Source organism: Colossoma macropomum, unplaced genomic scaffold, assembly GCF_904425465.1.
Source record: "Colossoma macropomum unplaced genomic scaffold, Colossoma_macropomum, whole genome shotgun sequence".
NCBI lineage: Eukaryota > Metazoa > Chordata > Actinopteri > Characiformes > Serrasalmidae > Colossoma > Colossoma macropomum.
This window is the reverse complement of record NW_023494793.1, coordinates 19,304,900-19,318,825: the sequence shown is the minus strand read 5'-3', so window position 1 is coordinate 19,318,825 and position 13,926 is coordinate 19,304,900. Positions and strand designations below refer to the sequence as shown.

General features: G+C 40.7%; 1 protein-coding gene across 1 annotated transcript; it reads left to right on the top strand.

Moving 5' to 3' along the window:
• Window positions 1-749: 749 nt before the first annotated feature.
• Window positions 750-10,873, top strand: LOC118813411 (leiomodin-1). Its single transcript, XM_036578731.1, has 3 exons — window positions 750-1,119; window positions 5,080-7,180; window positions 9,015-10,873. The coding sequence occupies exons 1-3, from the start codon at window positions 862-864 to the stop codon at window positions 9,164-9,166; spliced, it is 2,511 nt and encodes an 836-aa protein (XP_036434624.1). The 5' UTR covers window positions 750-861; the 3' UTR covers window positions 9,167-10,873.
• Window positions 10,874-13,926: the final 3,053 nt, after the last annotated feature.

The window sequence follows — 13,926 nt, the reverse complement described above, 5'->3', positions numbered from 1 at the left end:
AATGAGTAGAAACTTACTTTTTCAAGAATTAATAAGTAATGCAACCCCCATTCCAGTTTAAGAGAAGTACTTAGTAACTTGCAATGGACTCTTTTTTTAAAGTAAATGTCCAACACTGAAGCTATCTATACTAACATTAAGGCTAGCATTATTTCTATGTAGTTGTATCGTAGTATTACTGTATCATCATTTAACAACATGGAATTAGTCCATGACTGAGGAGCGGGGCTGCAATGAAAGTACTGAGAATAATCACCACAAACTACAGCTGTTTTTATCATTTATATATTGTGGCATCGGCTTAGAGTCAGACACAGAAGAGACCATTACTCATCTGCAAGAAGTGCTCTTTTATGGAACACGAAGTGCTGAACTCACAGGGGGGTCACCACCAGCCGTAGGCTTCCATCCCGTGGAAACCAACCCCCAACACAGAATAAGACAATAAACACATACACAAACTAATAAACTGCAATATTAACAACATAAATGTCACTTTTTACGGGGAATAACGGGAAATCAGGTAAGATATCTTTTTTATTATTATTATTTGTTTTTTCACCTGTTTAAACCGTGTGTGGTGGTCCAGCTCCCGACCACTGAGCCGAGGTAAACTTTAAAGAATACTCCAGTCACTAAGCCTGTTGTTGCTCTCCGTCCGGATTTGGGCATGCGCTGATGCGCGCTGCTGGAATGTCTTGGCGCTCGAGTCGCTGCTGCTGACGGACAGATGCGCGCGTGCGCACAGCTCAGCGCCTCAGAGAAGACTCAGAGCGGAGAGTCTGGCGGTGGTTATGTGAGCTCTGACACACCGAGTCACTCCTGAGAAGACTAAGCAATCATAAAAGAGACTTTCCCGTCATGTCGAGGAGGACCCCGGATCCTCAGGTGAGCGAGGACGCGGACATTGAGCGCCTGCTGGCCACCCTCTCACCCGACGAGGTGGAGGAGTTGGAGCGGGAGATGCTTCTCATAGACCCAGACCCAAACGTGCCGGTGGGTCTCAGGCAGAAGAACCAGACGGAGAAGCAGCCCACCAGGGGTTATGACCGAGAGGCCATGCTGGACTACTGCGAGCGGGAGACGAAGAAGCTCATCGAGAGGGAACTGTCGTTTGAGGTGAAGTCTTTGCAGGAAAATCTGCACATGTTGTGTTTTGGCTGCTGGTATGCTGGTCTGAGTTGTTTCTTTTCATCAGGGTTAATACAGAAGTAACTGTAATGCATTAGACTGCATGGGGTCATCTGTTCCAGTTCTGGAGGACTTAGGGTCCAGCACTGGTTGGAGACCATACCAGCTAATACTGATAATTAATTGAATCACAGGATATATTATGGGTGCAACAAAACATGCTTTGGGGTTCTGAGGTCAGGAATCAAATAGATTTTACATTATTTTTTGGGTTGAAAGTATTGATTCTGTATAGCTCTTATTATATACTACACAGTAGGGCTGGGCGATATGACAATATTTATCATTATCGTGATAAATTACATCAAATTATGTCATAATATGCTTTTTTGACAATCGTGGATATTGTCAGTAGTTAAAACACTCCCCAACTGCTTGTTTGATTGCAAAGAGAGCATAAGTAGTCCTGTTTTGTTGGATTTAGTACATGAAATATTAAATACAAATCATTGTATTCATAGTTTTTGGTCATATTTTTTATATGCGGAACAATTTTTTCTAGTTTTTCAGATGTCAAAAAAGATGTATACCGTAACGTAGTGTACTGCAAACTTTCTGAAGTATCATGATATTACATTTTTGCCATATCGCCCAGTGCTACTACACAGTTGAATTTGAAATTTTATTTCAAAACAAAACATTGCAGCATGTCCCTATGCAAAATAAAGCACCCCTAGAAATCACCAAACTCTGCTCGGGCCCTCCAGGACAGGAATTGGTGACCCCTGCACTACACCTTCTGAATAGATTCACTTGATTAGATTTGTAGCCTTAAATGTACACCGAAAAAATGATTTAACTTCAAAAGTAAGCAACCTAGTTGAGTTAAAAGTTCACTGAACTTCATATATTAGTTAACAGAATGTGAAACATAGATTATTGTTCAAAGAACTCACTCTCATTGATCATGAGATTCATGATCATGAGATTCACTCAGTTTTGGGTTGATGCTGGTATTTGATGTTTTTTGTGCATATATCTGCCAATGCTGATGCATAAACGCATTAAATCTAACATTTATTTATAGAGAGTTACAAATTGAATGAAATGAATACAATCCATTTTAGTATGTTACCCCAGCATCACTTAAATGTTCTGCTCTTAAGCTGTACAGTAAATATGTCGTCAGATATCAGTTTGGAATGTCAAATCTAAAACATCTGTGCGATGCATTTTTAAAGCAACTATCTGCTGATAATGCTACAATTCCAGTTGCACATCCCTACTTTACAGAACAGGGAGTATTTCATATAGAGGGATTCCTCAGTTAGCCAGATAACTTGATCCAAAAGCCAAGACTGTCCAATAGGAGGAGGGCATTCCTCCTGAGACTGTTCTGACATTTGGATTACCCAGTTAAACCACAGAGTTGTTGTGTTAAACCAAGAAATCTTGCAATTTGTCAGTTCTTGCCTACTTGTCTTTCTGTCATGTCATCACATTACTCAACTTTCTATAACGACTCCTCTGGCTTTCAGGGCCAGGGGACATCTGTTCAGATCCTTTACTGATCTGTGCAGGTGCAAAACCCAGCTTCACTCAGCAGCTCTGCATGGAGGATGGGTCTATGTCTGTGAGTGCCAGGACAAGCAGAGCTTAAGCGAAGTGCAGAGTTTACAAGGCTGCTAAGGAGACACTGAACACAGAATGCACTCCAGCCAGAGAATCGTGGAGCGCTGGGCCTGGTGTAGATCAGTTAGCCAGGGATGCCTGGAATGCTATTGCAATCCTCCTTATCAACACTGTGCTTACAGCCGGCAGATGGTCCACATAGGAGACAGCTAGCACCACGTAACAGTCATGCTTTAGTGGTGGGCAGCCACAAAACCAGTATAGCATATTCCAATAGTTTCTTTTTTCTCCAATCTCCGCAAAGAATGAATTGCACATTTGTTGGCTTATTCCTTATCATTTTAAAGCCTTCTCTTTCCATTCAAGTTGTTTTGACTTGGTCACAGCAGCACTCTGAACATTCTAAAGGCTCACAGATGTGACTTTCAAATCCTGGAAGTGTATTTTTAGCCCCATCCTTCAAGGTAATCCAGTTTTTGGCTCTTACCAAAGCAGCACAGAACTGAACAAACTGAAGTTGTGAGTGTTGCTGTTTATGGCTGATGGGATTTCATTTCCCCAAAGCATCCTTATTTTCACATACCGCATAGAAGAAAGTGCAAACTGTCCTTAGAGGGGAAATCCTATAAATGTGTCATGCCTCTGCTTGAAGGCGACCCAGAGGCCTAGTTTAGCTCTCAGCGACTCTGTTGTGTTTACACTGCGGTAAACATGGATCTGGCTCAGAGTGGAGTTTCCACCCTCACGCTGAAGCTGTGGATCCCACATGAGCCTTCGTTAACCTAAAGCAAACAAACACTTTAGAAATGTCTTGTTACAATAGAACAGTATGTGCTCCACTTTAAAACTCATTTTTTAAGGAATCATATCTGCCTAGAAGGGAAGTGACAGGTTCAACTTAGGATACTATAGCTCAACTGTGGAAACAGCTTTGAGTTAAGCTTATCTCAGCTCCAGAATTAGCTAACCCTGCCTAACTGAGACATGCTTCATAGTACTGCTTCAGTAGCACATCTCTTCCCCCAAATATGCGCTGTGCCTGTGTTTGTACTAATGGAGAGCAGGAGTTGAGTGCTACAGGGTTTAACAGGTGCAGCTAAAGCCTTGAGTAATGCGGTACACACTAAGGACTCTGTTTAACCTTTAAAATCCCAGGCTTATTAGATGCTAAGCCTTATTATTCAGTAACTACAGGGACTTAAGTGCAAAATCGCTGAGCTATTCTTAGGTTATAGAAGTGTGTAATAATACTTTGGGCCTGCCGGTGGGTCCTGGCCATTGAAATGGTTAAATTCTAATGAGAAAATGAGTTGTTTGCTTGAAATGCATTCAGGCAAGGCAAGACTGGCTCCTGCACATGCAAGCACACTCAGGTGTTGGCTCACTTTTACTTTAAGGTTGCTAAGCAGCCTTGTCCTCTGTATTACTTAGCAGAAATATCCAGCCACAATGACCGATGAGCTGCTGTTATGACAGTCGTTGTCAACATAAACATTTAATGTTTAATGTTCTACAAACAACCAAACGAAACAAACTTGTTGCTGCCAGTTGGTAGCAGGCAATAGATTTACATTTAAAATGGCATATTCTAAAGGTACGGGCTGATACTTTTGTTCTGTATGTGCAGAACTGCCATATGGATAGAGCTCTCTGTGTCCTTTGCAACTACAGAGTGCTGTAATTTTTAAAGGCTTTCTCAAATACTCTCAAATAATTGAATACTTTTTTAAGGTTAAACAGACTAGTTTCAGTAAGAAGTCAGAGATGGCTTCATTCACTGCTTTATGGGAATGACGTTGGAGCAGAACTGCTGTGTCTTTGGAAGGGAAAATGATTAGAACGTAGCCAGATGTTCTAGAACTCTGGTAGGTGGAATTCCAGGCGTGAGTGTTCCGTGCCTTGCTGCCTTATAAGGGCATGTCTGAGAGTTCTTAGACATCTTCAAACAATGGCACACAAATCTCCCCAGCTCATTCCCTTCTAATGGAGACTAAAAATAGCTCTCTGCATTCAGCTAGAACCAGCTAAAATCTGTGATCACATTAGACATATTGCTTCTTGTGTGATGTTGACCTTTAGAAAGATGCCTAGCTTTTGTAAACTCACAGAGGGCATTTTAAGTGTAGGCTACAATAATATATAGCCAAGTTGTGCATCATGATGAGCCAAGTGAGCTCAGAGACGGCGCTTACCATTAAAGGACTTACCACCAAACATTTGTTGAAAAACTAATGAAAAAGAAGCTGTTTGCTCCATTAATCTATTAGTCATGCACGTGTGATTACTGATCATTTCTATTGTGTTTCTGTGCCTCAGGGGGAGTCGAAGGGTGAAGGCCGCAGACGGAACCGGCTCAGAAGGATGAGGAGCAGAGAGCAGCGAAGCTTCTCCAGGTCGCGAAGCCGCGAGGCATCAGACTTGGATGAGGCAGTGAATGGAAAGGAAAAGAGTCAAGAAGAAAAACCCGTGGACAAAAATTTCAAGCCTGAAGAGAAGATAAGAGAAGATGGCTTCAAAGAGTCTAACAAAAATGCAGAATTTCTTGAAAAGGAGAAAGAAAAAGAGAAGATGGATGAAGGGAAGATAAAAAGAGAAGCAGAAAATGAAAAAGAAAAACAAAAGGAAGCCTCTAAGAAAGAGCGAAGTAGCAGCAAGACTTTGGACCTAATCTCCAAGCTACAAGAGAAAAAAGAAGATAGCAGAGAGAAGGAGAAAAAGGACGAGAGCAAGAGGGGAGAAAACTCAAGAACCAAGGGTTTAATATCCAAGCTACAGGGGAATCAAGAAGCAGAAGCCAGAGGGACGAAAGAAAAAGAGAAGGATGTGGAGAAAAGAGGAGAGAGTAGAACAAAAGGCCTAGTATCCAAGCTGGAGGAGCCAAAGAGCCAAACAGAAGCCAGCAGAGTGGGAGAAAGGAGGAGCAGGCAGAAAGACATGGAAAACCGTGTGGTGGAAGAAAAGAAGGAAAGGGAACAGGAGAAGAACAATGAGAAAAGGAGACTGTTTTCTCAGAGAGATACAACCAAAACAGGGATAGAGAAGGAGAGAGAGAAAGAGCATGAGAAGTTGGAAGGGAGAGAGAAAGAGCGAGACAGATGGAAGGAGAGAAAGAAAGAGCCGGAGAGAGAGAAAGAGACAGCGAAAGAGCGAGAGCGAGGGAAAGATAAGGATAAAGAAGTATTGAGAAAAGCTGAAACTCACTACAGAGGGAAAGAGACAGCGAAAGAGCGAGGGAAAGATAAGGATAAAGAAGTAGTGAAAGAAGCTGAAACTCAATACAGAGAGAAAGAGACAGTGAAAGAGCGAGAGCGAGGGAAAGATAAGGATAAAGAAGTAGTGAGAAAAGCTGAAACTCAATACAGAGAGAACTGTGCTAGTGGAGACGACCAGTCTATGAAAACTGAGGATGATGATGAGGATGACGACGAAGAGGATTATTTGGACAGCGATACTGGTTCCAGTATGTTTGATGACCTCTTGGAGCAGGTCCGCAGTGATGACCCTGAGCTCACTGAACTCAACATCAACAACTCAGATGTTATTAAAACAGACACACTGATCCAGTTTGCTGAGGGACTTCGCAGCAACACTCATATTAAAACGTTCGCACTCGCTAACACAAGAGCAGACGATCATGTAGCCTTTGCCATTGCCAGTACCTTACGAAACAACTCTACGTTGACTGAAATCAATCTGGATTCCAACCATCTCACCGGCAAAGGCATTCTAGCTATCATCGAGTCTGTGCAGCACAACACTACACTCACACAGCTTCGCTTTCACAACCAGAGACACATCTGTGGAGGGAAGACAGAGATGGAGATGGCTAAGATTCTACGGGAAAATACTTCATTACTCAAGCTGGGGTATCACTTTGAGCTAGCTGGGCCGAGGATGACCATGACCAACATCCTGAGTCGTAATATGGACCGACAGCGTCAGAAACGTTTAGAAGCACAACGACTCGCCAAACAGGAAACTGAATCTAAGCCAGCTCCACCTAGTGGAGAGAAAAAGAAGGAGGTTTTACTTGAAACACCCAAGCTTAAAGGAATACCGAAGCCCAACCATGTTGAGAAGAAGGAATCCATATTAGCAAAAGTTTCCAAATTTAACAATCCTGCCACAGCCCCCACAGCCAAGCCCTCACCTAGCCCCCTGTCCTCTAATACTCCAGGTAAGAAAGGTAGAATCACAAAGGAGCCAAGCCCAGGACTTCCACCTCCCCCTGCTCCCCCTGCTCCCCCTGCACCCCCTTGCTCCAGCACTGGATGTTCAGGCCCTGCGGAGGTCGCTGACCCCTGTCTCAAATCGCAAACAAGACAGCAGCAGAGTCTCAGGCCGTGGAACAGAGAAAAGCTCCAGAGATCAGCTGCTGGACTCCATCAGGAACAGCAGCATGAATACACTCAAAAAGGTAAGAAATTGTCATGGCCATGTGAAATGCCTCTGAACTAGGGGTCTAATGGGATGTGGAGCTCAATGTTTGATTTTTTGGCATGATACTGGGTTTACACAGTATTTTGAATGAGGAAGAAACATGACTGTATACTACAACAATGCTGTCAAATGTTAAGGTTTATCCTTGAGACTCACTTTTTTGGCCTTTGCTGCAGCATTAAGTAGTGTAAATGTGTAAGTTCTTACATTTTCAAAATTCACATTCTGGTGCGTCATCACAGTAACAACCCAAACTGGACTGGAATGACTGGAATGAATTTGGATTACTCCGCCCAGCATTACTGACCAATACAGCATTCAGGACAAATAAACATGCACAGATTTCTGGTCAGTTGAGATTAATATTGAGTTCAGTGCTCAGTATCTGTCACTGACTGAGCAAATAAATGAATAAATAAGACTGGCAAACATATTTTTAAGCAATGCCAGTAATAATTAGAAAGAAAGTGTAATTATAGTCCTAAACAATGAAAGTGAAAAATTCAGCGCAGGGGGGACTGGGGAGTGTTGGCTCATATTTTTAATCAAATTATACAGTTTCTCTCATCCTCCTCCACATTTTTATTAGGATTAAGTTGACAGGTATGCACGAAAGAAACTAGAGCCGGAATATGGCAGGCTTGAGGCAGGGAGTGTGGTGGATGACACTGAGTGTGCTGGCCTGGGTTTCATTAGATGAAGCACAATGCACACTGTCAGATTTTTGCTTTGTGATGTGTCACAATTAGCTTTGTTTACACCTTGCGTTAACATGTGTTTCATGTCTGAAATATTATCTGGGTATATTTTGGCCAGATACAGTTTTTTCTGAAACACATTCCTGCTGTGACCAGATCCCATTTTGCTTTCCTGCGTAAAAAGCACATTAACACACATGTCATTTCAGTTTTACTAAGGTTGGACTAAGGTTTTATTGAAAATAAAATGATACATAATATTGCTAACAAAAAACCTTGAATGTAGTCAAGATCCATCTCTGGCCACGTCCGGAAGTGGTTTGAGTGATCCAAATGTGATCCGATCACTGAAAACACATGCTGATGCAAGGTGTAAACAGCCTCAATGTATTGTTACACTCCTACTCAATATCAAAATGATCTCTGTATAATGCACCCTCTAATTCATGTGTAGTTCTTCTGTAATTGTTATTATAATAATGTATTAGTGAAGTTCTAGTAGTGTTTTTGTAGCAAACTATATACAGCATTTTCAGTAGGATGCAACATAATGGTCATATGGTGCATTGATAGTCCTGCTCCATATGGGGAAAAGCTTAGCGCATTTACACCATGTAAAAGTACATTACTCATTCATTCATAGTCTACAGCTGTTTTCAAATGATCAAACAAACTCCTTAACGTGCTGTTATCCAGAGGCTGCTGAGTGGCAGTTGTATTAGGAGCTGTTAAAATTCCCTAGTTTGGAATGAAAAGTGACATCTCCTTCTCACTTTGTCCAGAGTTTACTTTTTTTGCAGGGAAAAGTAGAATTAGCATATATTGATAAATGGAACAAATAAGACAAACAAAATCAGTGTATATGAATGAACTGTTTGAGCAGAAATGTGGCGACAGAAGACTGTCTCAGGATTGCATATCAAAAAAACTGAGCAAGCAGTTATTGATGTAAATCTTTGTTTAACCTGTACAAACATACCATGAAGCATCTGACTATGGACTTTCCAAGAACTCTCATCTTGATATCTTGGATTAACAAATCAAGGTGTTAAATATCTTTCTGTCTTTTCTTTCCCCACTCCCCCACAACAAACACTACTTGATGTCTTCAAGGTCGAGATTCCAAAGCGTCTGAGGTAGCAGCTGGCAGGAAAAAGAAGAGGATTGAGACAGCTCTAATGGAAGTCTTATGGAAAGCCAACAACGCATTTGACTTTTGGAGGCCGACAGCAGTCCTGTCAAAGAGCTTTTGTGCATCAGGGTGATGCTCATAGACTGCTGTACACTAATCAGTTGAATCCTGAATGCTCTGACAGACGACTCTGTGCACTTCAAAGATAATTTTACAGCTCATTCAGGGGTGTGCCTCTTCAGGACCTTCTGAATGACGAACTTTTTTGGAAGTTTTCTCAAGTTAAAAAAAATAATGAAGAATTCTTTTGAAGGAAGGAATGTGTAGTGTATAGGCTTTATACTCAGCACACATTGCCTGTAAATCATGTTTTGATTTGTTGTATTTGTGCATTGTGTGAATTTTATGGAACTGTGCACTTGACAGATCACAAAGTTTGTTTGAATATTTATTTATGTCTTAATATGAAAAAGAAAATTTTCTGAAAAGAGAAAAGAAGCAGCCATTATGGGACTGAATTCATATATTTCTGAGCAAGAACAGAAGCAGCATTAAAACAATAATACTGACATTTTAATACTACACAGCTTTCATACCACTGACACCATAGCAACCCCACTTTCCGTGCTTCTGTTTGTTACAGTGCTGTCCCACAACAAAGATATATGCAGCTAAAAATAATCAAAGTGCCTTACAAATTATAAAATAATTCATATATCTTCATCACCATTCTTGTTTACAGTATTTGCAGTAATAACATCATATTTTGGTTCATTTTAATTATGCCTTATGCATCAAAGTGTCAAAATACTCTAACTTTATGACACTTGTAATACATATATGGCACTGTGCAGGATACTGTTCAACCTAACGTTTTCATCCTTCTCTACTTTTTGCTTCCATTTTTTATGACAATGAGTTTTGGCCAAAACATGAGATTCCGTCAAAAAGTGAGACTATACTAAAAAACAAGTCTTATCCAAAACTGAGCATGAAGCTACTACATATAATCCTGACAGATATACTATCTTTGCAAAATTGCACAGTTTACGTGATTTACTTAGCACTTAAAAAGATGTGGTACCACCTGCAATGCAGAAGGGATTAAAAAACCATCACGCATCTTTTTGACAAATTGGGCAGCATTAAGAGCTGAAATGATTAAATTATATATTTGCTCTTATCACAGGATCACGTATCACATTCATTGCTATTAGCACTGTATACTTCAGACAGTTTCCCTACTCCAACACCTCTAATTTACATCAGGAATGGACTTACGTGATGAGCTAATGAGATTTTTTAGAGCAGAAATAAAAGAGGATTGTTAGTGTTATTGTCATTATTACACAATATGCTGAGGAAGCATTCACTTCCTTTGTAAAATACAAATAGAAATGGACATATGTACAAATAAAGCAATAAAATTTGAATAATGAATTCCACGCTGGTCTAGTGCTGGTCTGATGCAGGTTTAGCTGGTCAACCAGTATAGTTATGCTGGTTGACCAGCATACCAGCATCCAAAACAAAACATTGGCTGGTTTTGCAGGTGACCAACCGTGCTGGTCTATGCTGGGTTTTCTAGCAGGGCAGTTAACGTACAGTTAGACCCGGAGTGTTATTTGTCTCGGGAAGTCAAAGTGTAATAGTTGTGGTTAGCTAACTTCTTAGCTGTGGCAAAACATAAAGAGTTGACATGCTTCCAGAAACATACAGTCAATTTAGGCCCAATCCCATTTCTTCTTTTTACCTATACCCTTTGTTCTCGAGTGTCACCCTAGTTGTTGAAATCTTGCCCTACGAAATGGGACAACCCTCAAATTAAAATAAAAAAAAACGTCGCTTCATTAACAGGTTACTAGCGGTGCTCTGTAGGCGACCCGGCCCGACTTCAGTGATAGCGAGTAGGGTCTGATTGCAGAACAGGAGGCAGCAGTTCCAGGACCGCAATTCCAGGACCATGTTTTTTGCGATACTGCTCCCTAGCGAAATGGATATAAGGACCGCATTTAACACGTGGAAAAGATGGATGATGACAGTCGGAGTGTGAGTACAGAACGTGAATCAGGTTTTATGTAATTAACGTTAAAACGTTCTGGTGTTTTGAATTAGACCGCAAAGTTAACGTTAACTAGCAAACTATATAGGCAAGGCACTATACACAGATATCTGTTAGCTTATGATAGATTGCTTCAAAACGAACTGTTAGCCTGCTTTTTGAAACCGTAGCGCCGTTTTGGCAAGCCTAGCTAGCCAGGTATCATATACAAATTATTACCGTAATGGTTATGATAATTAATTCTACCCAGCACATTAATTAGAACTCAAAAGACGATAAAAGAATGTCCGTATAATATAGTTACATCTGTCCACTACAGTCTTCAGTGTAAATACTTAATACTTACTGTTCTACCATTTTAATTAAGTTCAGTAATCTTACTAATTAAACTGTCCTGACTGTCTGTTTACCCCACTATACGTTTGTGTTCATTCTTAATAGTCATTATTTTTTAAAAGGTGTTTACAGACCTATGTACAAAGACTTGCTGTTCTGTATTCTGTATTGGTATAACCGTATATATAAAAAATATTGTTAAAAATGATCCTTTTTCCTTTGGTAGGCCATCATATATGGCCTAGCTGTGCTGAAGAATGTATCCTTGCAGCAGGCTGAGCAGGTCTTCTTCTGTGCTCCAGTTTATCACCACAGGTAAGAGTAGAGAATGTAATTGTTTTTACATAATGCCATAAAATAATGCTTTAAATTAAAAAGTTGTAATGTCAATTAATTTTTTAAAGTTATTTCTGTTAAGCGAGCAGTGATTGTGTTGTCTTTTTACTATTTCAGTGAAGTGGAGGAATTTAACAGTGACAGATAAACAATTGAAGAAAGAAGGGAGACGATTCCATTGGTAGGTACTGTTGTAACCTAATTCACAAAGTGGGGTTTGAGTATTGAAATTGAAACATCAAATGTCAATAACATTAGGTTTTCACGCATCTCTCTCTCTTGCAGGAGTCGTTGAGAAACCATCCCAGTTTTAAATGTCCCTTTTTAACCCATTTGCTTTTTTTGTGTGTGTGATTGAGGAGGGATTATATCTTACTTGTTGAATCTTGTTGGTTGTTATTGTTGATATATTAAATAAATATTATGGCACCAAAGCCTTTCTTGTGTCTCAAATATCTGGTTGAGATTTAGTGCAATTGATTGTATCTTTATTTTTACACAATTACACAAAATGCAACTCTTAATAAACAAGTTTAATTCTGAGAAAGTAGTATTTGGGTGGAATAAGCCTTTAAAACTATAAGTTAGATAAAGTAGTAGTATTTGGGTGGAAAAAGCCTTTAAAACTGTAAGTAGTTAAGTAGACAGGAAGGAGCATTGGTCGTTCACTTCGCTAGGGGGCAGTGTCGCAAAAACATATCGTCCTGGAATTGCGGTCCTAAAACTGCTGCCTCCTGTTCTGCAGGGATATAGTATAGGGGTGATAGCAGAGAAGGGAAAAGTTCAGCAACCTCATTGTTACATTTAGGGCATCATATCCTTTAAAAGAGGGGGTATAAGACAATTATTTACTATCGCCCACCGCTAATTCATTGGTGATACGAAGCTGGGTCAGCTATTCACCAGGTTCTTGCTTGAATTTTCCCGTTCCACCTTAAATGGTGCAGCAGTTACATTCTGGTGCTTCAGGCGTCAGAACTGCTGGACTATTTAAGGTGGAACGTGAAAATTAGCTAGCTAGCTACCGAGATATTAGCATACTTTTAGCGATTTTTTTTATGCTTGTTAAGAAGATAACGACCATAATACATTGAAACGACATTAAACTAAGATAATACAACGGTTTTCGTAATTTTTTAACGGAGAAAATACTCACATTTGTGGGTTTCTTTGGTCGCTCGCGCAGCCATCTTGCTGGTTTTTCTTTTTTTTTTTCCCACAGCACTCCGTTTGGAGTGTGCCTCTGAAAAACCTCCGTTTGGAGGGCCATGTAGCCCTAACACTTCGCGCTACCCCTCTATCTCAACAAAAATTGGGACACCCTAACCCTAGACGTGAATGCTCGAAACAGAGGGCTAAGGGCTAAGTGGTAGGGGCAAGGGGTGAAATGGGATTGGGCCTTAAGCTGTTAACTTCCTGCCATGCTCTGTGGCATATATAAAAACGCTGAGCAGACCCTTTTGACCTCAATTTTGAATCAAGACAGCAAGAGAAAAAGATCTAAGTTACTTCATTATATGGTCCGTGGATGGCTGAAGGTTTATTCACACTGCTCAAATGACTATTGTTTCAGTAGGTGACTAAACTAGCAGTGACTAAAGTGACATCAGCATTTAGGTCTGTGGGAACAATGTCAGTAGATAGGGTTGGAAACTGGTCGAAAGCACACATTCAGTGACTGTGATGCTTGGCATTAGTGTGGAATATAATGAGAAACGAGAAAATGTATCTCAGGTGTCTGAAAATGTCAATGCAGGACATTATGTCTGCCCACTCATGTCCTCTCGGTTCGGTCCCCTGAGCTAACAGGACATGACTGAAGTGCCCTTGAGCAAGGTACCTAACCCCCAACTGCTCCACGGGTGCCATGGATAGTGCTGCCCACCACTCCAGGCAAGTGTGCGCACGGCCCACTACTGTGCGTGTTCACTAGTGTGTGTGTGGATGTTTCACTGCTCGGATGGGATAAATGCAGAGCTCAGACTCCTCTGTGTGCCAGCACAGTTGGTTGATGGATCTTAATTCTAATGCTAATTTAACTGCACAGAGTCGGGTATTATAGTATGTGTTTTAGTACATCTCCATCAACATTTAAAGAGCATCAGCGGTCACTGAATGTTTTTTTTTTTTTTAGCTTGAAGACCTTCAAAGTCACTTGT

Coding starts and splice junctions, on each gene's coding strand:
- LOC118813411 (XM_036578731.1), top strand. CDS start 862: ATGTCGAGGAGGACCCCGGATCCTCAGGTGAGCGAGGACGCGGACATT. Junction 1,120..5,079: donor AGAGGGAACTGTCGTTTGAG/GTGAAGTCTTTG, acceptor TCTGTGCCTCAG/GGGGAGTCGAAGGGTGAAGG. Junction 7,181..9,014: donor GCATGAATACACTCAAAAAG/GTAAGAAATTGT, acceptor GATGTCTTCAAG/GTCGAGATTCCAAAGCGTCT.